At 47.2% G+C, this 25932-nt stretch overlaps 1 protein-coding gene across 1 annotated transcript; it reads right to left on the minus strand.

Moving 5' to 3' along the window:
* Positions 1 to 1877: 1877 nt before the first annotated feature.
* Positions 1878 to 25091, minus strand: TTLL6 (tubulin tyrosine ligase like 6). The gene is made up of 13 exons (XM_016222063.2): positions 24973 to 25091; positions 24723 to 24853; positions 23123 to 23279; positions 22178 to 22321; positions 21320 to 21405; positions 16401 to 16626; positions 14965 to 15140; positions 13271 to 13459; positions 12270 to 12447; positions 11008 to 11280; positions 6448 to 6808; positions 5721 to 5989; positions 1878 to 2664 (listed from the first exon to the last, which is right to left on the minus strand). Exons 1-12 carry the CDS (start codon positions 24991 to 24993, stop codon positions 5721 to 5723), a joined length of 2211 nt encoding a protein of 736 aa, XP_016077549.2. The 5' UTR covers positions 24994 to 25091; the 3' UTR covers positions 1878 to 2664.
* Positions 25092 to 25932: the final 841 nt, after the last annotated feature.

Raw genomic sequence — 25932 nt, forward strand, 5'->3', positions numbered from 1 at the left:
TTCCACCATCATCCCCCAATTCTCCATTCCAATCCAGCCAAACTGGACTAGACCTCACTTCTTGATTATGTTCAGGGTTGTTTTTATTTTCTGCCAGGTCTCTATACCTCAGTCCCACACCTCATTTTCACTTTTTAAAATCCTGTTTGTCTTTTTAATTTTTTTTAAATTCTCACCCGAGGATATTTTTTCCATTGCTTTTTCAGAGAAAGTGGAAGGGGGGGGAGAGAGAGAGAGGGAGAAACATCAATGTGAGGGACACATCAATTGGTTGTCTCCTGAACGGACCCCAGCTGGGGCCGAGGATCTAGCCTACAACCGAAGTACATGCCCTTGGCTGGAATCAAGCCTGGGACCCTTCATTCCGCAGGCCGATGCTCTAACCACTGAGGAAACTGGCCAGGGCAATTCTGTCTTTTCCTGCACCCTCAAATAAGTCCTCCAATGAAGCTGCCTATGAGGGCATTTCCGTGTTATCTATTTGTACTCTTTTCTTTAGTGGCCAGTTATCTGTGGACCTTACTCTGCTGCACACTCCACCGGGGCAAGGACAACCACAGCACTTTTGTCCCCCACAAGCATTCAGCAGACAGCTGCCCTGCAGAGCCCTGTGGTGAAGCCAGGAGGTGGGTGGGGCTAGGGAGGCAGCCTGCCATTTTGCCTTCTCATTGGATAACTAGAGCCGTTCAAGTTTCTAGCTAGAATTGGCTACATAATTTGGTGGGTCCGGTGCAAAATGAAAAGGCAGAACTCCTTGTTCAAAAATTACTCAGACTTTCAAGACGATGACCACCGAGCATTAAACCAAGGGCGGAGCCCTTCTAAGTGTGGAGGCCTGTGCGGCGGCACAGACAGCACTCCCATGAGGCTGACCCTGTCTCTAGGGTCAGAGGTGCTGCACCAAGTTGTCCCTTAGAAAGACAAATAATTCTGCCTTCACCTTATTAAGAGACTTTCTTTTTATCAGCTCAGGAACCTAGTGACTAGGGAGAAATGCAGATCCCCTAGGAAGCCCCATTTTAGCAAGTCTTACATCTTTTGCATGGGCCTGGCTATGATCTATGACAGCCTGATAAGGATAATGGGAAAACTGGCCTCAGGTCAGTCTGTCTTCAGCCTTCTAAATGGCATTGGGAAAGGGCTAGTGAAGTGGGGATTGGAGGGTTCAAGGTGATGGTTAAGCTTTTATTAGTCTGCCCATGGTAACCAGGGCTCCTTTTTTCTGCCACCTAGGTGGGCCTTCACTTATTTACTAAAAAGAACCTTACACCAGGAGTCCTTAAAAACCAGGCCTAGGTGGGGATGAAGGTATTGTATACATTGGGTGTGTTTTACAGCTGGACATAAATGGCTTGAGTCTAACTTTTCTATTTAAAATCTTGGATAATTAAGGTCTTTTGCTTGAGGGATACTATAGGTTTCAGGTACCCCGGAATCCTCTGATATCCTTGAGGCCAGGAATTCATTCCACTGGGAATCCATAAGGCAAAGCTGAGTCAATATGTGAAGCAGGTGCTCTTGACTTCAGACCTCATCTTTCTTTCACCTCTGCCCCTCCAAAGCTCTCTCCAGGGATCTAACTCAGGAAGCACAAGTGAGGCCAAAACCTTGGATTACATTCCTGGAGAGGGCAAAGAATAAACTGGCAGGCAAAGCGAGATGTTAGGCCTGGAGTGGAGCCAGGCCCAATGCTGGGCAGAGTCAGAGCAGCCACAGTACCCCCCCCCCCACAAAAGTGCCACCTTAGGCTCTGGGCTCCCAGCAACGTGGGCAGAGCTCATTGTTGACCATTCATCCAAGGAAATTCTTCAAAGGTCCCTGACACATTTCCAGTGGATTGGGGGCTTTCTTAATGAGGGAGAACTATCTTTCCCATCTCCCCTTCCCACTCTGTCTCTGAATCAGATTCCTTGTCCTGGCATTGAGCATGGCGATTTATTTTATTAATGTACACGTGAGGGGAAAATGCATCATTTCTGTAGGTCGATGGAAGAAACATCTGAAGGCTGGGTACTCTCGCCCCTCCTCTGGTAACCAGGGCTCTTCGCTGGAGAGATTGAGTTGGGCTGGTGATGGAGGTAGCAGGAAGATGTTTGGGCACTGAGAGGGCTGGGAGGGGAGGAAGTATGATCTGTGGTTACAACTGCTCCGATTCCCTTACTCGGGGCTCTGGGTTCTCCATCATGCCAAGCCCTTTCTCTGCCTTTGCTCTTTGGAGTTGAAGACCAACTGACACAGGCCTGTTGGTGGACTGAGGGTTTTGGATCCTTGAGAGTTGTGAGTCCTTCTCTAAAACACTCCTCCCCTCACATTGCTCTGTCTGGGGGAGTGTTCTGGATGATGGTGCCATTTGAGGGATCCATAGGAATGACACTCATAGGAGCAACTGGGGTATGTCCTGGGACAGCACCAATAACTCCCAGAAGTCATAGTCCTACCGCACTGGCAGCTAACTGGGAGGCGGCAAAAAACAAGGCTGTTGGACTCAGTGGTGCTAATGAGAGGGAGGTAGTTATATGACCAGGATATCTAGATGAGAAAATAAAAATTTTGGTTGATCCTATGGGCATTATACACAGTGTAAGAAGAGACATATTATTTCCTGGGAGTAAAAAGTAAAAAAAAGGGGAGGGGAGGCAGGAATGGCAGAGATCCAGGCTGATTCTGGAAAAAAAATAAAATAAAAAATCTTACATTTTCCTTTAAAATAGTAAAATGGCCTCTAGAATATTCAAGTCAATTAACCCATCATCACCATTCTTATCCAGTGGGTCAGGAGGTGCTCAGGTGATCCACATCCATGGTCACCAGAACTCATTTTAAATACATTCATTTTACAACATTCATCGTCTTGCACCCCTGTGGCCCCAAACATTTGATATAGACCATTTGGCCAGAGATAATATAGGGCAGTGATTAAGAGCACAAGCTTAGGAGCTCTCATCTGTGTGTCCTTGGGCAAGTTACTTGACCTCTCTAAACTTTGGTTTCCTCATTTGAAAAGAAAAAGAATAACAATGGTAGGTCACCACAGAGTTTCTTGGAGGATTGAGATAATGCATGCAAAGCTTTTGGAAAACCAAAAGCAAGTATGTCTTGTCCAGTCCATGCTGAGTTTATCACCATCAGCACAATATCATCACCATCACCATCATTATGGCAGCTACCATTTATTCAGTGAGATGCCAGGCGCCCCACTTTAGCAAGCTTTAATCGTCCTTAAAATCCTACAAAATAGGCTATTTATCTCCTAAAACTCAACTGTTGGCCCTGGGCTCATTTACTGACCCACTCTGAAAGTGGATCCAGAGGACAAATGATGAGGTTACAGTGATTTAAGCAGAAAAATGGAGAAATTCCTCACACGGGTCAGACCAGCCCTATGCTCATGGCAGAGTGGTAAAGAGGAAGCAACATTGGGCTCTTTGTCCAGAGCCCATCACTTGTATGAGATGGGGCAAGTCATTTAATGTCTCCAAACCTTGATTCCCTTCATCTGCAACTTGAAAATAAGGTAATAATGTCTGCCTTGCCAATCTCAGCATGACCTCAGGATTACATGAAATATAGTAGGTAAACTGTGCGTGAAAACTATTATTATTACACCTACCAAGAAAGCCCCCGACCCATAATTTGGACCTCCGCTCTGCTCTTTCCTTCTTTCATTCCACCATTGTTTATTATGCAGAAGCCCTATTCTCACACCACTTCCTGCGCCATTTGAAAATCAATGCGTCGATAGACATTCTACTGTATATAATTAGACCTTTGCAGGTTTGCCTTGTATGTAACAGTCCTTTGCAGTCTGATTAGTTGTAAATTATAGAAACCATTATTTGACCTAAAAGCAGAGGGTCAGCTCTGGGATCTGGTGACTTCACATGGTATTCTGAGGCCCTGCTTGGTTTTGGTCATCTCTGCTACCTACAGAAAAGCCTTCACTGAAGAGCCATTTATTATGCCCTCAGCTCTAACCAAAAGCTAATATTTAAAATGCCATTTGAGCCCTGGCCAGTGTGGCTCAGTTGGTTAGAGCATCATCCCATGCACCAAAAGGTTGCTGGTTCAATTCCCAATCAGGACACATGCCCATGGGGGGGGGGGGGGGTGCGGGAGGCAGCCGACAGATGTTTTTCTCTCTCTCTCTCCCTCCCCCTCTCTCTAAAATCAGTTTTAAAAAAATTCTCATCCATTTGAGAGAAAAATAGTGTGGCTTTAAGAGCTTGAGGTTTGAGATCAGAAACATTTGACTTAAATTCTTGCTCTGCCACATAAAAGCTGTGGGACCTCCTGAATGTTAAGCCTTATGCTCTTTGATCCTGTTTTTTTCCTTTCTAAACTGTAATCAGAATTAAGTTAAATATATATTTAGAAAAGTACTGGCACATAGTAGGCTACAAAAAAGGGTAACTATTACCATCATTAATATTTATAAAAAACATGTCAGTGCCTTCAGCCATCAACCACTATGGGAGTAAATGTCTACAATAGACAAATGACCGCATGACAAGGTGCTCTTAGCAATTAGAGCCAGAGAGCCTGGCCGGGTGTGGCTCAGCAGTTGAGCATTGACCTAGGATCCAGAAGATCGAGGTTGGATTCCCAGTCAGGGAACACACCCAGGTTACAGGCTCAATCGGTGGGGGGGGCCCTGCAGGAGGCAGCTGATCAATGACAACTCTCTCATCATTAATGTTTCTCTCTCTCTCTCCCTTCCTCTCTCTGAAATCAATAAAGATATATTTTAAAAAGAAAAAAATTAGAGCTAGAGAAAGAAGTCTGTCCCAAAGAACAAACTATTTACTAGATGAGTAAACTTATCTTTACTCATTTAAGAGAAAATATCAAAAGCTCCTCTGCCTACAAAATCGCAGAGCTCCTTGGGGAATCCGATCCCATGCTGGACTGTGCTGAAGGGTGATGTGAAAAGCAGCGGCTGTCAGAGCTCTTCACCGAGGTTCAGCCGAGGGAGCGGCGCTCCTTGTTCCCAGCTGCCTACAGCCCAAGCCTGCTGCTGAGTAAGGTGGTCACGAGAGTGCCAGCCTGTACAGGGATGTGCACCAAGCATTTAGGGGACGGAATAACCAAGAACCAGTCCTAATCTTTGGGGAGCACCCTGCCTGCGGGAGTGGGGAACAAGGCCCTTGCCCTCAGAGAGACTCCAGTCTGATGATACAGACATAGTCCACGTCCCCAGGGAATATCTATTCTGATTGGGGAGACAAAAAACAAAAAAAGACCAAGACAGAATGCTGTTTGGCCTTTTCTGCTAAGAGGTTCAGAGCCAAATTCATTAGTCAATGCAGGAAGCATTTTATCACACCCTTTTAATATAATTATCTCCTCCCTTTCTCTGTGTGATTTGGGAGCAGGTGGCCTGGACCTAGCCAGGTTGGCACAGCATGAAAGTTGTAGAAATCGACCCCTCACAGTTGACATGGTTCTATGTGTGGGACTGGCATTAATGACGGTCTCAGTATTAGCCATAAGTGGAAGACAAGGCAAAGTGCACTTAAAGCAGTAGGGATGGATCATTCATAGCAGAAATAGACATTGCAAGGGGGGTTACGTTTTGACTAAGGTTAGTCTTAATTGCCTACTTACCTTTATGGCTTTACCAATCCATCCATCCACCTAGTTACCCAACATTCACTCCAGAAATAAACATATATAGTGCTTGCCAATGGACAGGCACATTAAGGCAATATGAGTGGGCCCACCTATTTTCTCTCGCATCCTTTTTGGCCGGAGATCAGGCAGCGACTGCATGCTTCCCGATCTTTTATACACGGGCCCCTCACAGCACCTGGACGGCTTTTGCCGGGCCTCGGACCCAGTCGGGCTGAGGTGGCGACCACCAGTAGATCGCTCAGAGAGACATCACTGCTATGAGAGTCCTTCAAGAAGAGGAGGGAGGACACATCCAGCGGCCTCTTCCCATCAGAGCTTCGGCTGCGGAAGTAGCAATCCTGGGGCAGGAAGGCATTTTCTGGAAAGGCAAAGTCACTGGCATTATCGATTTGTGCTGCTGGACTCAGGACAAATTCCTGGCAAAGGCCACCTCCCTCTAGCGTCTCCTGGCCTAAATCTGATCCCGAATCAGAATCATCCATATTGTTCCTTTTTTCCAGTTTCTCTTCCCTGTTTTTTCATACTTAATGCCCCCAACTGGTACAGACAGCTGAGTGGGCCTCAACTGAATGAGAACCTGCGAATGTTGAAGATGGTACTTAGAGCATTCTAATTTTATCTTTCTTATATTCCCAATAAGAAAGACTGGAGACTACCTAAGGACAGAGACTGTGTCTCCACCATCAGACTGGGTCACCCTAAGGACAGGCGATGCACCCCCCTTCAGACTGGGAGCTCCCTAAAGATTAGGACTGGTTCTGTTGGTTTCTCCATCCCCTAAGCCCTTGGCACATCCCTGTACAGGCTGGCACTCACGTGACTGGTTGCTTAACACCAGCTTCGAGTTGTAGGCAGCTGGGAACAAGGAGAGCTTCTTCCTCAGCTGAACGTTGGTGAACAGCTCTGACATCCGATGCTGCTTCTTCATGTTATTCTTTAGCAAAGTCCAGCGTGGGTTCAGATTCCCCAAAAAGCACTGGGATCTTGTAGGCAGATAAATTTTTGATATTTTCTCCTGGAGGAGGTGCTGGGGGATCGGCTGCTGCTTGCATTTAAAGGAGACCACCGCGTCTGTCTCTGGGCTACTGCATTCAGAGCTGGCTGTCATGCTCAGCAGAGACTCAGGAGAGTCTGAGACTTGGGTGCTGGATTCTGAAGTTTCTGCTGAAGTTAAGAGCTGGAAGAGAAAACAATCCAAAATGAGACCGTGGAAAGCAAAGGGCTATTTGCTATGCCATTCTTGATTTAAACAGATTAAGATTTCATCAGCAGGAAGAAAGATTAGATTAGAATAGTTTCCTAACCAGGAATTGGTTAAACACTAGGGCGAAAGATGGTGGGGGATGTCCACAGAGCTTCCTCTGGAGGTCTTTAAATATGACAGAGATTTTAAACACTAGAGATTGGTAATCAGAGAAATAGATATTTCACAGTTATTAGACTGGCAAAAATTAGAAAGCTGTTAGTGGAATGCAGGGGTATAGGGACTCTCATGCATTGCTGATGAGAATGTAGACAGCCATTCTGGTGAACCATCTAGAAATACTTGGTGAAATAAGATTAAAAATACCCTGTGAACAGCAATTCTGTTCCTAGATATACATTCAAAATAAGTTATTAGATAGCCCCTTTTTAAAAACTATGTACACAAGTGTTCCCAGAAACATCATTCACAGTAGCCAAAAGTAGCCAAATGTCTACCAAAAGATGAATGGATAGATAGAATGTGGTCTATACATATAATGGAATATTATTCAGCCTTAAAAAAGAAGAAAATTCTGATACATAATACAACACAAGTGAACTTTGAAAACATTATGCTAAGTGAAATAAGCCTGACACAGAAATATGCTATAGTTCTACATATATAAAGTACCTAAAGCAGTCATAGAAACAGAAAGTAAAACAGAAAAGAACAAAATAAGGCAGAAAAAATATTTGAAGAAATAACAGCCATAAACTTCTCAAACTTGGTGAAAGTCATCAATTTACAAAACAAATAAGCTCAAGGATCCTAAATAGGATAAATACAAATAAAACTACACTCAGACACATCATAATCCAGAGATAAAGAGAGCAGCCATCAAAAAAATGATACAATGCATATAGGGGACAATGCTATGGAATTTTTTAAAAGGAAAGAAAACCAGAAGACAGTGTAACAACAATTTTAAAGTGCTGCAAGAAAAATAATGTCAACCCAGAATTCAAGGTCCAACAAACAGATCCTTCAAAATGAAAGCTAAATAAAGGCATTGTCAGGTAAACAAAACCAGAAAATTTATCACCAGCTGATAGGGGTGCATTACAATAAATACTAAAGGGAGTTTTTCAGGCTAAAGAGAAATGAAATCAGACAATAATAAGTAGCCCTAGAGTTTTGGCTCAAAGGTTTACTTTTCTCCATTCTCTTGAGCCCTCATCTCCATGAAATCTTAAGGTGATAATGTTATGAATTTATGCAGTGATAGCAGCAGAATCAACAGCAGGGCCTAAGGAACCTAGAGTTCTGAGGGAAGGGAAACTTCCTCTCCAAGTGAAGGAGTGTGATCCCAGGAGGGTGGAATGATTCCCTAACACTCTCTCTCTTGACTTCCTGCTACTTGGCTCTGGAAATAGTTATGGTCACAGTAAGTATGCTGCAAAACAGGGTGACTAAAACCCCAGCTTTCTGCCCAGAAAACTAAAAAAGGCCCAGAGAAAAAATGGGGTTCGAGAAGAAAAAAATAGGACATAGAATGAGATAAATAACCCAATCAAATTTAAATTAATTATAAATGCTTGCATTTTTAAAATCTCTACTTTGGAAGGAAACATACTAACGAAAGATGGTAGATAGGAGAATGGGAGGTGAGCATAAGGAAAAAAAATGTTGTTGCCTGATTTTCTTAAATCTCTTTATAGTTAAGTAGTACAGCTTTAACTCTTAGTTTCATGAGAAAAGAGCAAAGGCAGTCTTAAGAAGCAACAGTGCTATTAAAATAATAGCTAATGTTTACTGAGTCCTGTGCGTCAGACACCGCTCTAAGCATTTTCATGAATCCTTTCATTTAATCCTCACAGTAATCCACTGGTAGATACTCAGTTTTTTTTAGATAGGGAATCTGAGGCTTATGGAGATTAAAATGACTAGACAGAAGTCATATATATAATAAAAGGAGACTCCAGGATCCAAACAGTGGCAGCCAGATCCCCAAAGCATACTCTCTACTTTTTCGTGTACATGTGTGGTTAAAAGAAAACGTAACATAAAATTTATTGTCTTAGCCATTTTTCACTGTACAGTACAGCAGTGTTAACTATATATACATTGTTGTGCAACAGAACCCTAGAACCTTTTAAACTTGCAAAATTGAAATTCTATATCCATTAAACAACTCCCTTTTCCACCTCCCTGCAGCCCCTGGCAACCTCCATTCTACTTTCTGTTTCTAAGAGTTTGACTACTCTAGATACCTGATGTAAGTGGAATTATACACTATTTGCCTTTTCGTGACTGACTTATTTCACTTTGGAAAATTGTCTATTTAAGTCCTTTGCTCATTTAAATTGTGTTATTTTTGTTGTTCAGTTGTAAGACTTCTTTATATATTATGGATACTAACCCCTTATCAGATAAATGGTTTGCAAATATTTCTCCCATTCCACTGGTTGCCTTTTCACTCTGCTGATTAAGTTTGATGTACTCCCCATTTATTTTTACTTTTGTTGCCATTGCTTTTGGTGTCGTACCCAAGAAATCATTGCCAAATCCAATGCCATGAAGCTCCAAAGTATACTCTCTTAAAGGTGTTTATCCAACTCTGAGTCATAAACCTATCAGCAGGTCAGGAAATTAATTTAGTGAGTTGTAACTGATTTTTTTTTAAAGAGTAAAACAGAGTAGCAAGAATAGAAAATATCAAATGAGTCACCGTATTTAGTATGACTAAGCATTGTTTTAGACTTTTTTCTAGTTGTGTATGTATGTGATGGACTGCAAAATAAAATGGATCTCTATTATGGGCTCTGGTTAGAAATTTAAAAAACATCGCATTGATCTATACTGCACTTGGACCAAGTAAAGGCCCAACAATGCTGAAAATTTTCCAGTAGTTACAGTAGAGTCATCACATAACCTTTGGTGGGCCTAACTAGGATGAACACTAAAGAACCTGCGCTAGAACTATCAGGACCTCATTCATGTGGCAACTTAGTTTCTGCAAATATAGAAAATTAACTGTCACATTAAATTAATATTTTTTATGTGAATTTTATTGGCCTTGTTTGTTTTGTTTTGGCTTTATAGTTGCATAGGAGTTAAAATCATAAAGATTTTGTATTTGGTTTTATGCTTGTATATATTTATAAAAATAATTTAAGTCTACAATGGGAAACTGAAAGGGTTTTCTTTCCTTTAAAATGTGTCCATACATTGCCCAGCCAGCATGGCTCAGCAGTTGAGCATCAACCTATGATCCAGGAGATTGAGGTTCAATTCCCTGTCAGGGCACATGCCCGGCTTGTGGGCTCTGTCCACAGTAGGGGGCGTGCAGGAGACAGCCGATCAATGACTCTCTCATCATTGATGTTTCAACTCTCTCTCTTCCTTCCTCTCTCTGAAATCAATAAAGACACATTTAAAAAAAAAAAAGTGTCCATACATTAATGGCATTTGAGAAACACTGTTTAGGTGGTGTACTAGGTTTAATAGTGCCCCCCCCATTCATGTACACCTACAACCTTAGAATGTGATCTTATTTGGAAAAAAGGGCATTTGCAGGCATAATTAGTCAAATTCAAATAAGGTCATAGTGGATTAGGGTGAGCCCTAAATCTAATGATTTGTATCCTTATAAGAAAGCCATGTGAAAAGGTACAGAGGAGAAACAAAGGGGAAAAGACTATGTGACGACAGAGGCAGAGACTGGAGTTATGCTGTCACAAGCCAAGGAATGTCAAGGATTGCCAGCAACCACTAGCATCTAGCAAGAAACAAGGAGGGATCCTTCCTGAAGAGCATTCAGGAGGAGGATGGCCCTGCTGACACCTTGTTTTCAGACTTCTAGCCTTCAGAACTTGAGAGAATAAATTGGTGTTTTAAGCCACCAAGTTTGTGGTGCTTTGTTACAGCAACCCTAGGAGGTAGCCGGCCTAAAAAGAGGGGATGCATAGGACAGCCTTTCTAAAAGCCCTAAAAACATAGGTCTCTACTAGTAGTTACACCATTCCACATCTTAGGCTTCACAAATGGAGAAATCAAGGCCCAGGGAGGTTAAGTGACTTACTCCAAGGGCCAATAGGAAGTCAGGGGAACAGAAAGGACCAGAAAGCCAGACTCCCACCACCCACCGCCTTCTGAGCTCTGCCCTCTGGGAGGTAGACTGCTCTACTTACCACAGTGCCGGTGAGCATGTTCACTGCAGAGGCAGACTTGGCTTCCTTGAGTCTGGAGATGGGCTCACTGAGCTCCAGGTCAGAGCAGCTGAACAAGCTTGAATCCCTCAGGTTGGGTACAGAGCTGTAACGTCTCGCAGACATAGGCTTAGGGGGAGCAAAGCCATCGCTCATCTTGAGGGCCTCCTGCTCGAGGCTGATCTCTGTCTCATTTTTCTTTGCATCTCTGACATTCAAGGGCATGTCAAGTGTGCAGGACACTAATGTCAATGGCTGGAGGGATTGGAAAGGAGGAAACCAAAAACACAGCTCGTGGGAACCCAGCTCTGTCCACTCCCAGATTCATCTGCACCCAAGAGTAGGTGCAAAGGAGATATGGGGAAGAAGGAAAGGAATCGGTATCAAAGTCTCTCTAATCTGGGGCTCTTGACCTGGAGTTCAGGGACTCCTAGAGAGCTCATGGATGGTTTCATGGGGTCTTCGAGCCACTTAAAACTGCAGCTTTAAAACTCTATCTTTGTATACTTTATGGCAAGAGATTCCATAACTTCTATCAAATACTCAAAGGGCCTATAACCCCAGCAAAATTATGGGAAAAACAAAAACAAAAACACAACCTGCTCTAATCCTGTTCCTTCAGATGAGTATTTGAGAAGGAGATGGACTGAAAAGTCAACCGAATCTCTCCACTGAGCCTATAGTGAGAGCTAGGCAGAGAAGGAGGGATCCAGAGGTTCAGATCACAGGACAACTGTGGCCCACAGTGGGAGGCTGGCCCACACTTGGAGCAGAGAACCGGCGGGAAGGACCCAGCTGTGGTCAGTCACCCCATGTAGTGTTCTGAGGGTCCTGCCTACTGGAGGCTCTTCCCTGTGGCCTCCTTTCTCAGCCCTGCCCTGGCCTCCCAGGAGGGAGTGTTACAACCCAAACTGGAATTGGAGATACATAATGGATTCACATAGTCCTGGAGCCTGCTCCCTCCATGGGGATGGGCTCACCCTCCCAGCTGCTCACTCCTACTGAAGGGTGCAAGAAGGACAGACCAGTGAGCGTCCTCTGCGCCTGGACACAGGGATCCTCTGAAGGCCGCTGGGCTCCTGGTGACTTCCAGGCTCCCCCTCCTGTGGCCCAGCCCCCCATACAGCCCCATTCCTTCAGTGTGTCTGGGCTCTGAGTAGCGGTCTCCTCGGCAACCCCCCACGAATTGGCCCCAGCCGGGGAAGGGTGCTGGGCACAGGCGCTTCCCTCCCATCCGGGTTTACTTGTCTGGGGGCACGGCTGGTGGCGGCCTTGTATTTCTGCTGTTGTGTCTGTCGCCAGCTCTTCGTGCCCTTGCCTCTCGTTTGCTCTCCTGCCGACTCCCCCTGCATCTCTACCTTCTTCTCTTTCATGTGGAAGGATTTTTTCTCCTGTTTTAGTCTCAGCTCCTGGATCAGTTGCCTGCCCATTGAGGAACAGAGAGTGTCATGTAGGTTAGGGATGAGCTTCGAATGAGGGCATTCTCTGCAAAGAGCAGAAAGCTCCACATTTCCTCCCCAGCATGTGTCCAGTCTGCACAAATGACTGAAGGTCACAGAACAGGAGGTGGAGTAGAGTCACCCCTCCAACCACACCATTCCCAACCTGAGGAATAGATCCAGAAGAGACGTGCAGGAAGGGGACACCACCCCACTCCACCACACCTCTCTCTCTCTCCACCTCCCATCTCATCAGCAGGACAGATCCCATACATGGCAGGTGCTGAAAAGAGGGTCTGGGCAGGAGGCCAAAGTCAAGGGCTCCCACACCGGACCACTTCATATCCTGGGCCCCTGGCCAATAATGTAATGGAAATAACAGTCACACAAGTCAGGAGACAGGGACTGTAGTCCCTCTTCTGTTATTATCTCTATATGATGTCTTGTCTGCTCTGCCCTCCCTCCCATAGAATGAGGTGGTGGGTGGGGACTGGACTAGATGGGATGAGTCCCTTCCAGATCTTAGATTATATACCTGCATGAATCCAGGAGGCAGCTCTGAGGGGCTGGGCATTCTGTCTCAGGGGTGAGTTTCTAGAAACAGCTTCATATCTACTTAACAGCACCCCACACCAGGCAATCTTACAATTCCTGGTCCTTGTGAGACTAAAGCAAATGTCTCCCTGGCAACTTCATGGTTGGAGACTAAAGCTCACAGACCCCCCCCGCCCAGTCCCAGGCCAGTCACTCAGCAAGTCTAGCACAATCCCCCCAACACCTGGCCCACCTCAAGGGCACCGTCTTACCGGGCATACAGCTCCCGGGCCCGGGAGGCAATAGTATTCTGGAAGAGGGAGTTGTTGTCCTGGAAAAACTTCTCATACTTCTCTGAGTTCAGTCTGGGATAAATTAGGCGGAAACCCCCGCAGTTCCCCTCCTCATACTTCTCCGTTTTCTCCAAACGCAAGGCCTGGAAACCCTTGACTTCCTCGATCCTGTTGGCAAGCAGGACACAGGGCTGCGTTGGGACAAGGCCCGATGCTTGGAAGGAACATGACCAAGCCGGATGTCATCTAGGGCCAGGCGGAGGCCTTGCACACAACAGCGGTCAATCGGTATTTCCTAAATGTTGCCCTGAGAGGATTCCAGCCCTCCCTGGACAGCCGGTGTCATAATGTGCTAAGCGCTGGTTAGAACAGTCCTTTCCGACAGTTCCTCAAATTCTCTCCTGTTGCGAGTAAAACCCATTTCCCTCTTGGCTTAGTTCTGACAAGGCAGGCTGTCGCCACCTTCCCAATCACAGCCCCTACTACCCTGGGGAACGAGGGCTTGTGTTTTGCTAAGTTCGAGGACTCCTTGGATAAGCTGGATGCGCTTTTATGAGCTGTGATGATCTCATCCTTCCTCACAGCCCCCTGGGGAGGTGGAGGTCAGGGAGGGAGGAATGATAAGCCCCTTCTACAGCAGGGAAGCCAAGAGCCACTGAGCTATCCGGCACCAGTGTAACGAGGAGAGTGATTTAGGCGAGCTGCTGCCTCCTCCTCAAGCAGTTTTGAGAAAGCTGGCACAGCAAAAGGCGTCCTGGAATCCCAGGCCACACACCCCTTGGGCTCTGGGCCCAGATTTGCCATTTACCAGGGAGGCGACCTAATGCAAGTCAGTTCCCCTTCCAGAGTGTTTGTCTCCTTAGCTCCCCAAACAGGACCATATAACACCCCTCCTTACAGGGAAGACAGTACACGTGAAAGTGCTCCGAGAAACACAGTGCCATCCAAATAGATGCTATTGCCCTGGTTCCAGAAGTTTAATCTCGAAAGACAGGGCTGGCTCTGCACATGAGGAGGGCAGGGGCCACAGTGGGGTCTGAAAATCAACACAGGCATCTCAGTCTTCTGACATTAGGCTCACTCTGCAGAGAAAGGCCTCTGAAAGGCAGGGAGCAGGGACACCTTAGCTCCGGCCAACACAGTAACATGGGGTAGGACAGATAAATCTTTCTTTTGGCAAAAATAAAGGAATGGTTTTACTTTTTGTATTGGTAATCCCTGAGCTTTCATATGGTATTATATTCATTATATATAGTTATGTCTATAACTTAAATCTCCTAAAATAGAGACAAAGGAATATTCACAGTAAAACTATTCAAACTGCCACATTCAACAAATATAAATTAATTTTCCAAGTAGGGTAATTATTTGTAAGAGCTGACTCCCCTCCCCATGAACTCCAGGCAAGATTTTTAATTGTTTCAAATATAAATTACAGTACCAGGCATTATTATAAGCCTTTTATACATATTATCTCATTTAATTCCCCCTACAACTTTATGTATCATTAGCTCCATTTCACAGAAAGAACACTGAGGGTCAGAGAAATAACAAAAAGGTCACATAACTAGTAGGCTGTTGGACCATAACTTGGACCAGGACACACCAGTCTTATTGGGAATAGGGAACTCATAAAAAATGGGGTCCCTGGGGGGTGAGGAGTGCTACTATACCTGGTTTCCCGAGAACGACATTGCTGCAGGAACCGCCCCCGTTGCCTCTCCTCCTCCAAGACTTTCTTTTTGTCACAGCTTCCCAGGTTGATCAGAACCAAGGTGTCATACAGCAAACTGTCCTTCACCTCTTTATCCAAGCAGGAGTCAGTGGAGAAGCTCGGAGAGTGGTTTACCTGTGAGGGCAAGACGGCAGCTGGAAACTGGGCTGTCCAGAGTGAAAGCAGAGAGTGAGGCCAAAATGCCACCTCCACAGAGTGACCAAAGCCCACTTTGGGGCTCTGGCTACCAAGATGAGTGGGAGGGAAAGGGAGAGAAGGTCTGGACTGGAGCCACAGTGAGGCAAGGGGGAAATGGAACCCCTCTAGTTTAACTAGCTTTTACTTTAGTCCTTTGTTCTTGAGAGGCATCAGGGAGTGCCCCGTCTTTGGTTTCCCCTCCATCTGGTGTGCAGTGTCCTCTCACATGCATGGAGCAGATGGAAGGGGCAGCCAAAGGGCCAGGTGGGGAGCTAGGGAGTAGAAAGGAGGGATGCATTCAAGATCCTGACTGGGGATGCCGGAGAAACAGGTGGGAGAAGGGAGAAGACTCATTCCTGCTCACAGAAACGTCCATATTGTTCAGAGGCTCTATGTGACATTTGAAGATTCCTAGCAGTTTCTGCAGCTCCTTCCCACCCACACCCGGGAACAAGGACTGGGAATGAAGGAAAGGTAAGGCCCCAGGACTCTGATCTATAATTCTGGGTTTCCCACTCTGAAGGCTGACTCTTGTTCATTGGCAGCTGGCACTAGCACCTCTGACTTGCACCCCCACCCCTACACCCCTCCTCCCTGTGTGCATACTGAATAACTAGCCACTTGAGAGGGCTGCCAAGCACGAGTCCAATCTGGAAAAGAGACAGCCACCCAGAAGCTTCTCTTCCTCCTCCCACCACCACCCTGTGGGTCTAGGGGAGGCAGGAAACTCACTGAGTGGCTCCCCACCCATTCCTGTGGCCAGAGACACCAGGCCATTCTCTGTTAGTGCTTGGAACCTAGTGATCCAGGCCCCCAAGAGCCAGACCTGACAGCTCCCATCTGATCTGCAACATAATCAACCCAGCTTTGATGAAGAACACCCCCTTCCTGAGAGACGACTCTGCTACAAAAGGCAGAGCTGTCTTGAGAATCACTCTGTGCCTGAGATCAGCGTTTCCAAGTCTGGGTGGACCTCGGAAAGGCGCGAGGAATCCTCCAATTCCCGGCCGTCTACCCCCCTCTGGTGGCCACTTCCCAGCTAAAGGAGAAGCCCCAGGCAGCGAGCACCGTGGGTAGGTCCGGCGTGATTAAGTTGATTAAACAGATCTAGCGGAGCTGGGAGGGCAGAGAAATGAGCCTGAAGCTAGCTGACCCCCAAAACGGGCCAATTTTCACCCCTCGCCCCAACCTCCCTACCTCCAATAGCCAGGGCTTGAGTTTGCGGTCCAACAAAATGTCAAAGCCCAGGATTTCAAAGCAGGCGCTGTTGAGTGTGTGGTTGGGGAAGCAAGTGTGGTAATTGTGCTTGATGATGGGGTAGGCCGAGATGATCGTCTTGATGATGACGTCCTCGATATCTCTCCAAATCTGCTCCACGTTGTAGCCATGGCTCTCCATGTACAGGTTGAAGGTGGAGAGCTTCCTAAAGGGGAACCACAGGCCATGAGGCAGGGCAGCCCACCTCTGGTCTTCTGAGGCCAGGGCATGCTGGAAACCAGAAACTTCTGGAGAAAATAAGGTACCAGAGCCAAAAGGGATAAACACCCAGAAGCTAGGGGGACACCAGGACTGTGTGAGCTCAAGAGGGGCCTGCGGGAGCCACAGAGATACACTCCTGAAGCCTCCACAGCCTGGAGTGGGCACGGATATAATGACTTGTAATACCTGCCTGGCACTTTAACTGTGACCCAGAACATACCGTGGGCTTGGGCAGGGACTGAGTATCCTGGGTGGAAAGCTTAATGGATGAATTTAAAAATAAAAAACCAATACCCTGCATCATGCTTTGCTTTGGTGGTAATTTCTCAGACTTTGGTGTTCATTAGAAGTACTTAGGGAGCCTTTTAAGAACACAACTACCACCCTTGCTGGGTAGCTCAGTTGGTTAGAGCACCGCCCCATTAAGCCAAGGTTGTGGGTTCAATCCCCAGTCAGGGCACCTACAAGGATCAAACGATGAATGCATGGATGGGTGAAAAAACAGGTCGATATCCCTCTCTCTCTCCCTTCCTTCCTCCTTCCCTCCCTCTCTCCCTTTCTCTCTCTAGGATCAATAGATAAATTTTAAAAAAAAACACGCAAACCACTATTTGAGTTCCACCTCAGTCACCTGACAGGATTCTGGGGACACTAAAGACACAGAAATTTTGTTTCAGGATTGCCCATGTGGAAAAGGCAGGCCCAGGGAATTTCTACAGATAGAGTTACCAACTGCCCCAGGCAAACCAGGATGGTCCCGAATTTAGAACTGAAAATCCCACATCCCAGGGAACCCCTCACTCGCAGGCCACCCGAGATGGCTGGTTACCCTATCACAGAGGTCAGAGGATGTCTACCCTGTGTGGAGAGGTTTGTGAGAAAACATCTGAGGGGTTGCTGCAGTCAGCTCCACACTGGGCAATTCAGAGAGAGGGCGAATCCGACAGGTCTAAGAGGCGATGATGGGGACAGACGCCCTTCACATGCACACGCACGTGCACAGAGACGCAAGGTGGAAAGTGGAAAAGTGGGAGGAGGAGATGCCGGGGAATGAAGGTCTAAGAGGAGAAAGAGAAGACAAGAGACACGGCTCACCCAGGCAACTCCAAGAGCTCAAATGGACCCCAGCCAATGGGTTGAAACAGAGGACGCAGGATTGTCAGCCAATGCACGTTTGCTAAGGGCCAGCTATACATGCAAAGCTCATACACTGAGGGGATCCCAAGAAACTGCCACCTCTGTCATGGGAAGCCAAAGGACCATTTGGGGAGTCAACACACATGAAACAACCAAGGATGCATTTATATAAAGACAGGTAAGCAAAACCCACTCAATACAGAGGCCCATATCCTCTATCTGCCATTGTCAGGGAAAGGAGTGTTACCCATAAACAAACTGTCCAGACAGCTTGAGGCCAATCCTTTCAAGTGCAAAACTGTATTTAATTTGCCAAATTGGGAAATAAATTTTCCCAAAATAGATTATACACTTTCTTGCCCTCTTGTAACAATACATTACAAATCATAACACAATCTCTTCCGGATGACTCAGGCACATCGCAATGAATTAGTCCACTCAATTTAACACACCAGCTATGTGCCAAGCACCCTGAAAGATGAAGAGGACCTGGTCTCTGCCCCGAGGCCTGCCAGGTTTCCAGGTTTTCTGACTTCTCTTCACTGCTGCTACTGAGTTTCCAGCCTGGTGGGGGACTGACTGAGGGCACAGTTGGCCTCAAGCTGGGGAAGGAGGAACTGGGAGGTAATCAGTATGAAAAGCAGATTGTCTCAAAAGATGAAGAGGAAGGAAAAAGGTGAAAGGAAAAGGGAAGGAGAGAAGGGAGGACTCTACCTGGCAACATGGGAAGTACCCAGAAGGCCAGGGCACCAACCTCACCCTCAAGGAGCTTCAGTACAACTGGGGACATAAGACAAACATGTGTACCAAGCAAAGAGCAGTTACAGGCTCCAGCTGATGTTGACAATAAGGGTGGTGGGAGTCCAGAGATGGAAAGGTCACTGTGGGTGGTTACACTCAGATTTCACAGGCCCGTCCTTAGAGATGGAACCCAATCCTCTCACCTGACAAGTAGGAAAACAGATGCCCACAGAGAAGATGGGTTTCACCCACACTACAGTGGTTATGTGGCTGGACCAGAACCCAGAACCCGCCAGAGAAGGCAACAGGGAAGCTTAGTGAAACAGAAGGGCCTTCAAGAATGTTCTCCCATGTTTGCCGTTGGAGCCGAGCAAAGGCAGAGAGGTGGGAATGAGCAAGGCCTGTACAGCAAATGTGAGCAAAAGAACATCCCGGTAGAACAGCATGATCAAACAGCACAGGCAGTGGTCCTAGTGGTTAAGGTCTGGCCTTGGAAGGTTTAATTCCAGCTCTGCCACTTCCTAATGCACCACCTTGTGCAAGTTACTTTACTTTTTACACCTGTTTCTTAATATGTAAAATCAGGGCGATAATAACGCAGTGTTTTGTGAGGATGAACTGGGTTGAGGTATGCAAATGTCTTAGAGCAGTGCCTGGCATATAGCAAGGGCTCAAAAAAAAAAAAAAGATGTTGACTGTTAGTGCAATAGTAATAATAGTGGATAGTGGGGCCTGGTCAAGTTACAGCATATTGAGCAGAGGAGTTTGGCTCTAGGCACCTGGGAGCCACACTGGTTTCTGAGATGGGAAGGAGCGAGCGTGTGGAATGTATAACAACAGCACCCGCTTGCATGGGGCTCACTGCTTTTGAAGCCCATACATACGTCCTTATGGCGTGTCTGTGAGGCTGGCCAGCCAGCATTCTTTTTTTTATTATGTCGTTTTATGATGAGAAAACGGGAGCACAGAGAGGGTCAGCAGAGGTGCCCGGAGCTAAGGAAAAGAGCAAAGAGGTCAGTGCAGCCCTCGGGTCTGAGGCAGAAGCGAGGTCTGGGCCTGGTGGAAAGGAAGGGGCACAGGGACATTTGAAGGAGAAACGTGCAGGATTCAATGACTCGCTGGAAAAGGAAACATCCAAGATGACACCAAATTCTAACCCTGAAAGTTAGGAGGTAGAGATGGGAAAGTGGGCAGCGGAAGCAGTTTGGCATGCCGGGGTGGACGCAAGGAGGGAGGACACCCCCATGTTGGGGAATGCTGAGTTGGAGGCAACAGGAAGCCGCATAAGAGGAGGGAAACGAGGGCCCTTCGATCACACGCCCTTACACTAAGAAAAAACAACATTAACCACGAGCGCTGTCCGTGTGGCTATCATAGGTCCTCTGGGTTTCAGTGTCCCTAGGAGGTGGGCAGGGCACGGAATATCAGGAACGGAGTCTTATCACTCTCATTTTAAAGACCAAAAAATGGAGGCTCAGAGAAATGAAGGGACTTGCCCAAGGTGACTCAACCGGTGAGAGTCAGAGTGGGACTGGCAGCCAGGGCTCGGAGCAGCAGCGCTCCACACGCAGCAGCGCAGGAGGCTCAGCCGGTGCCCACAGACCAGGCGGAAATGAGGTGGGAGGGCTTCAGGCAAGACAGGTGGCTGGTGCCTCCTGAGAAAGGGAGCTCGCCCCCAGCCAGCCCGACACGTCCCCTTCAGGCAGGCTGAACCTAGTGATTTTCCATTTGCTCTTTGGAACTCTGCCACCGAGGCCGTGGTGAAATTTCCCCGTGCACCTCGCCTCTCTGGTGCTCTGAAGCCAAACAGGTTGCCTGTTTATCAGTCCTTTCAATCTGGCGCAGGAGAAGGAGAACGTGCCTTGGAGTCTGACAGACCTACCTTCCTGTCCTGCTGCAGCATTTAGAACTGTGTGACCTTGGGCAACTTACTTAACCTCTCAGAGACTTGGTTTCCTCATCTGTAAAATGGAGGTGGCACCTAACTCATAGTTCTCCACCTACAAAAGGTAAATTATAATGCCTCTGCCATAGCGTTGTAAAATTTTAATGGAAAAAAAAATGCCCACAAAACACCCAGCTCAGGCCCCTAACACACAAGAGGCCTCCACACATACTTTCTTTTTCTTTCCCCTTTGCCTGGTCATGTTCACATTCTTCAACCCCCCCTTTATCTTGAAACTCAAATGAGACAGGCTTAGACGATAGCATGCATATTAAAGCTGCTTGGGGAGATGCTCATGCATTCTTCTCATCTTTCCCCTTCTTCTGGGGAATCTTAAAGCCAGCTAGCCACATGGCAGGTCACACCAGGCATCCTGACACATCAGTTGAGAATCTCTGTTGGAGCAACACCCTAGGAAACCACAGCCTTAGGAACAACTGCCTGGCCCTTCCCTTTCCCGAGGTAGACCAGCAATCAGTAAATATCTGTTGGTTTGGAAATGTCAGAAGGGCCAACTGTAACAGGAGTATGCTTTGGGGTGTGTGTGTGTGTACCCTGCTGGGGAAACAGTTCATGTTTATCTCTCCTCCTCCCATCCTCCTAGGGTTTATGATGTGGCCTCCTTTTAATGATTAACAGCCGGAGGGCAGAGACTAAGGAGTCTGTTCTGGGTTTAGAGGCCAAGAAATATTTTCTCAGAGCATGTGACCCAGGATGGAAACACTGATGGGGACTGACAGGGTTTAGGTAGAATCCCAGAGAGCAGCTCTGAGATTGGCAGGGAAAGAAAAGAGAAGTGAGGCCACTTGCTTACCTCTTGCTGCCGGAGTGTGCATCTTGAATGAAATTGGAACTGTGCTTATTAATGGAATAATTAGTCAGGTGCATGCAGATATCATCCTGGGGGAAGAGACACAAGTCTGTGGGGTCAGAGGAAGGGCAGGCTCCCACTTCCTCCCATGGCCCCTGGGGCTTAAAAGGACAGAGAAGAAAGAGGAAGTCTTAGGGCTCACTTCAACTGGCAAAACAGAGGAAGTGAGAGGGGGGATCCTACAGCCTGGAGTATAAGAAACTCCAATTGCTCCTGAGATTGGGTGGTGCCCTGCCTGAGGGACACTCCAGGGCTGTGGGACCGTGGCACCGGATTTGCAGTCAGGCAGACCTGGCCTTGAGTCCCAGCCTGACTTCTTCCTAGTGCTGTGACTTGGACAAGTCCTTATACTCTCTGGGTTTTCATTTCCTCTCTGTAAAAGGGAGGTGATAAGCCCCATTTCTGAGGGCTCCTGGGAAGGCTCAAGAAAAGAATGTATGTGACTCAGCACATGGTAAATGTTGTGCAAATGACAGCCAAATTCACAGTGTTTTTGAATGTGGATTTAACTAGGGGTTTGGTGGGGTTTTTTAAATATATCTTTATTGATTTCAGAGAAAGAAGGGAGAGGGGGAGATAGAAACATCAATGATGAGAGAGTCATCATTGATCGCTTCCTCCTGCAAAACCCCGACTGGGAATCGAGCCCTCAACCCAAGCATGTGCCCTAACTGGGAATCAAGCCTCAGTCTCTTGGATCATAGGTCAATGCTCAACTGCTGAGCCACGCCCAGCCAGGCTAACTAGGGTTTTCTAATCACGCTAAGGGAGGAGGGTAAGGAGCATGTCCCCTGAGCTCACCAGGTTGTCTGTGCAAGGGTGGGAATAAGAGGTTGTGGCAAAGCGGGCCAGTCCTTCATTATACATAAAAACCCTGAGGGGGTCACAGGATGTGATCAGCACATAAATCCGTAGATCAAACTTGAACCCATCAATGATAAAGGGCTGGAGGAAAGAACAGAAGTTACACAAGCATCGGAGGAGAAATTCAGGCCTGAAGGTCATTAGTGCCCCACCTAGTGTTTGTGGTGTCAGCTCCAACATTGCCTCTTGTTACAGAGTATAGACTTGGCCAGGGCTGGGGACCGGGAGAAGGGGATTGGGGCCCTGTGACCCCGCCACACGACCTTTTGGAAGTCACTGAACCACACAGTGCCTAAGTTTCTTATTCTGTCAAGTGGCATGAGTAACCAGCTCCAAGGGAACTCCTGTTTACTAAACAAAATGACAAAAAGTCCTGTGACAAAGAACATGTTGTTACCATCCAGGGCTATGTTACTGTTACAGTTCTGCAAGAGTTCTCCCTGCAATGGGGACCTGCAACGCTGGCAGGTGCCTTCCCCTCCGTGCACGCCACCCTTCCTGCTGTGGGCTGCCCGCTGTGACCTCTGCCCTCCAGTCATGGAGTAAAGCTGGTTACCATTCTCTCTCCAGGCTACTCTCCTCTCCTCAGTGAGCTGGGGCCTCCAGAGACCAGAGGTGCTCTCCCGGGCTGGTCCCAGAGGCAAGGGACCAGCCCGGTAGAGCCAGACCAACGGACAGGGGAGCAAAGGTGAGGGACGCTCTGGTCCAGGCACAAGTCACATCCCTGGTCAGAAGGCTTGGTCTGACAAAGTCCAAGGCAGAAGACAGGACTCGGCTTCACCCCCACCCCTGCCCTCCATTCCCTCATTTCACATTCGGTCCAGTGGAGCTGCCGCCTGAGGTTGCTGTAGGGATAAATAAATAATCACAATGAAGAGGTACCTTTGAAATATAGAGCTGACAGATCATGTCCTCCCCTGGCTTGATTTCTTTCACCGTCCGGGTGATGAATATGCCTCTCCCTTGGCAGCCTGAATCCGGCTTACAAATATATGTCTTATTTTTTCTTGACCTGCTGTAGTTCTGCAAATCTCCCCAGCTACCAGAACAGGGAGGAAACGAGATACACTTTTCACTGGGGAGCAAAATTAAGGAAGACTAGCTCTTGATTTAAAAAAAATAAACAACAAAAAATACTATCTAATGTGACAAAAGCCTTGGAGCTGACAGACAGGTGCCCAGAGTTCTGGCCATAGAAGAGCCAGTAAAGCACCCACAGTGGGGAGAAGATGGGCTTTGGAGGAAATTCAGGCCTGGATTTAAACCCAGGCAACACCACTTCACAGTGTAACCCTTTGCCAGGACTTGACCTCTGTAAGCCTCACTTCCATCATCTACACAATGATCATGACGCCTGTCTTGCACATGACAATGCAGGCAGGGCGCTGGTACATGCTGTCCACCCCCTAAAGTTAGCCATAACCAAGGAGTTTGATTCTCTGGGTTTGCAGATCGGAGATTTGGAGTTCTGAATCTGGCTCGAGCCCAGTGACGTGACCCCGGATCAGTCAGCCTCTTGTCCCACTCTGGACTCAGCTTTTCCTCTATAACATCTCCACTCCAGCCAGAGTGTGAGACAGCAAATGCTATCTTTGAACATACTTTGAAGAACGTATGTTCAGAAGAAAAAAAGAAACTTAATGGACTATAGATCTCAGTCTTGCTATATTTCTTGTTTTGCATCTTAACTCAAAGGAGTCTCCTAACCACTGGAGAAGTCACTTAACTCAATGGTCCTCAATGGCTATGAAATCCAGAGGTACCTGTTGACCTGATGGCAAACACATTTCCTTCTAAGCTACTGCTAGGTTTTTCCACACAAGCAAGGAAAGTCTGGGAACCCCGGAGCTCTGGGATTGGGAAAGCATTGGACAAAGAGGGGAACGTGGGATTTCTCTCAGGCCCTTGCCATGTAAGAATCATTCTGATGTCGACTCTCTGCCCCCTCCACCTCATCTCAAACACCAGACTGTATCCAGGTCATGTTCATGTTATCTCACATTTCCCCTGTTTCTTTGTGGTGTGGTCCAGAGTATATTATGTACCAGGAATGGATGTCCAGTTTCAAGATGGGTAAAATGAGACCAGAGATGGGAAAAGGCTGACCGCCATCCATGGCACTGCCATAGGACAGAGGTCAGGCATTCCTCCCTGCTCCTAACCTGGGCATTAACCATTACCTCACTCCCTGCAGAAGTGCTCATGGTCCTTAGAAATTCAGAAACTGCAGTTAAAAGGTTGGAACAAGTTCAAAATCAACAGCTTTCAAGGTCGGAACAAATTCTCATCCCAACAGCAGGCACAGGCTCCAAGGCACCCAGCCCTAAATGTCATCTAATTTTATGGACAGAGCCTGGTGTTTTCGCAGCCCTGGCCACACCCTATATCCCTTATCTTCCTGAATAGAAGAGAGAGGTGGGAGATCCTATGGGAAATGGAATTGGGGTGGGGAGTGGCGAAGGGAGCACAGGTCGGCACTCACTCAGCAGGAAGACACCAGGTCCGGGGGAAAAAGTGAAAATCTTTAGGGAACAACTTCAACATGCGGTTCATATTCCTGGCCAGCATGTCCTTGCGGCATATTTCACTCATCCCTGGGAAGTGATTGATTTTCTGCAAAGGAAGCCAGAATTCATGAACAATGGGGGACATGGGAGTACCCATGAGATCCCCTTGGGGGACAGTGGGGTCCCCACAGGATAGATGCCACACTTATGCTCTGACCCAGATACCTGGTAACTTTTCATTTCCATCACCCGCTCCAGCGACACTGAGTAGTCAGTCCAGTAGAGAGTCCAGTCGTCATTTTCCCCTCCCTCTCGAAGGCCATACTGTTGGGCGGCCCTACGCACTGCCATGGGTTGGAGAAAGAAAGGCCTATTAGCCTGGGGAGTGAGGGAGGAGCATAAAGTGGGGAGGCTCCATTCTAGGTGCTCCCAGGCCAAGCACTGAAGCGAGACATCTCGGCTCCTTGGGACTGAAGCCACCACGCCCTGCCTGGACACATCATTGCGGAGAAAGGAACGCAAAGAGGTGAAAGCAATTAAGGAATAGAGCCTATGCCCCATAATCCCCACAGAAGGTTATCTGGGATGAACGTCTTACCCACCCTGGCTTCCCCTTGCCAGGAAGTAGGCCTCTGGCTTTCCCCCAAACACGAAGCACTGAATGTTCAGGGAATTTAAACCTAAATCCCTAACATCAGCCAGAGCCAAGCTTAATTAGTAAGGTAAATTGACAGAAAAAAATTATACAATGTCTTTCAAAACCACATATATACTCATATCCTTCTTCCCCTGTCCCTATTAATATTGATAACTGGGAGCTGATTCCAACACAAACTCAGATGCCTTTAAGGGCCTGGAAAAGAAGCGCCTGCAGTGACCAAGAGAGTCAGGACCAGCCCAAAGCATACAGATCTGAAATTAAAATAAGGACGACACTCTGCTCTGTAGCACAAAGTAGGTCTGCAGGTTGTCTGCGGGTCAGGGACTGCCAGTTTGGAAGTTATGCTCTAAAAAAGAGCCACTGACTATAGCAGCAGCCGCCTTCTCTACAATGAGGTCCCCTAATCACCACACACGAGAACGATAGGCAGTTGAAGTACACACCATTGCGGTCAAACCCACATTTTCTTGGAATGAGCTTCCCGACTTCCTCAACTAGTTAAATGAGCTGAGAGAAGCAAAGAA

The sequence above is a fragment of the Miniopterus natalensis genome, chromosome 17 (assembly GCF_054644295.1).
Source record: "Miniopterus natalensis isolate mMinNat1 chromosome 17, mMinNat1.hap1, whole genome shotgun sequence".
Lineage (NCBI taxonomy): Eukaryota > Metazoa > Chordata > Mammalia > Chiroptera > Miniopteridae > Miniopterus > Miniopterus natalensis.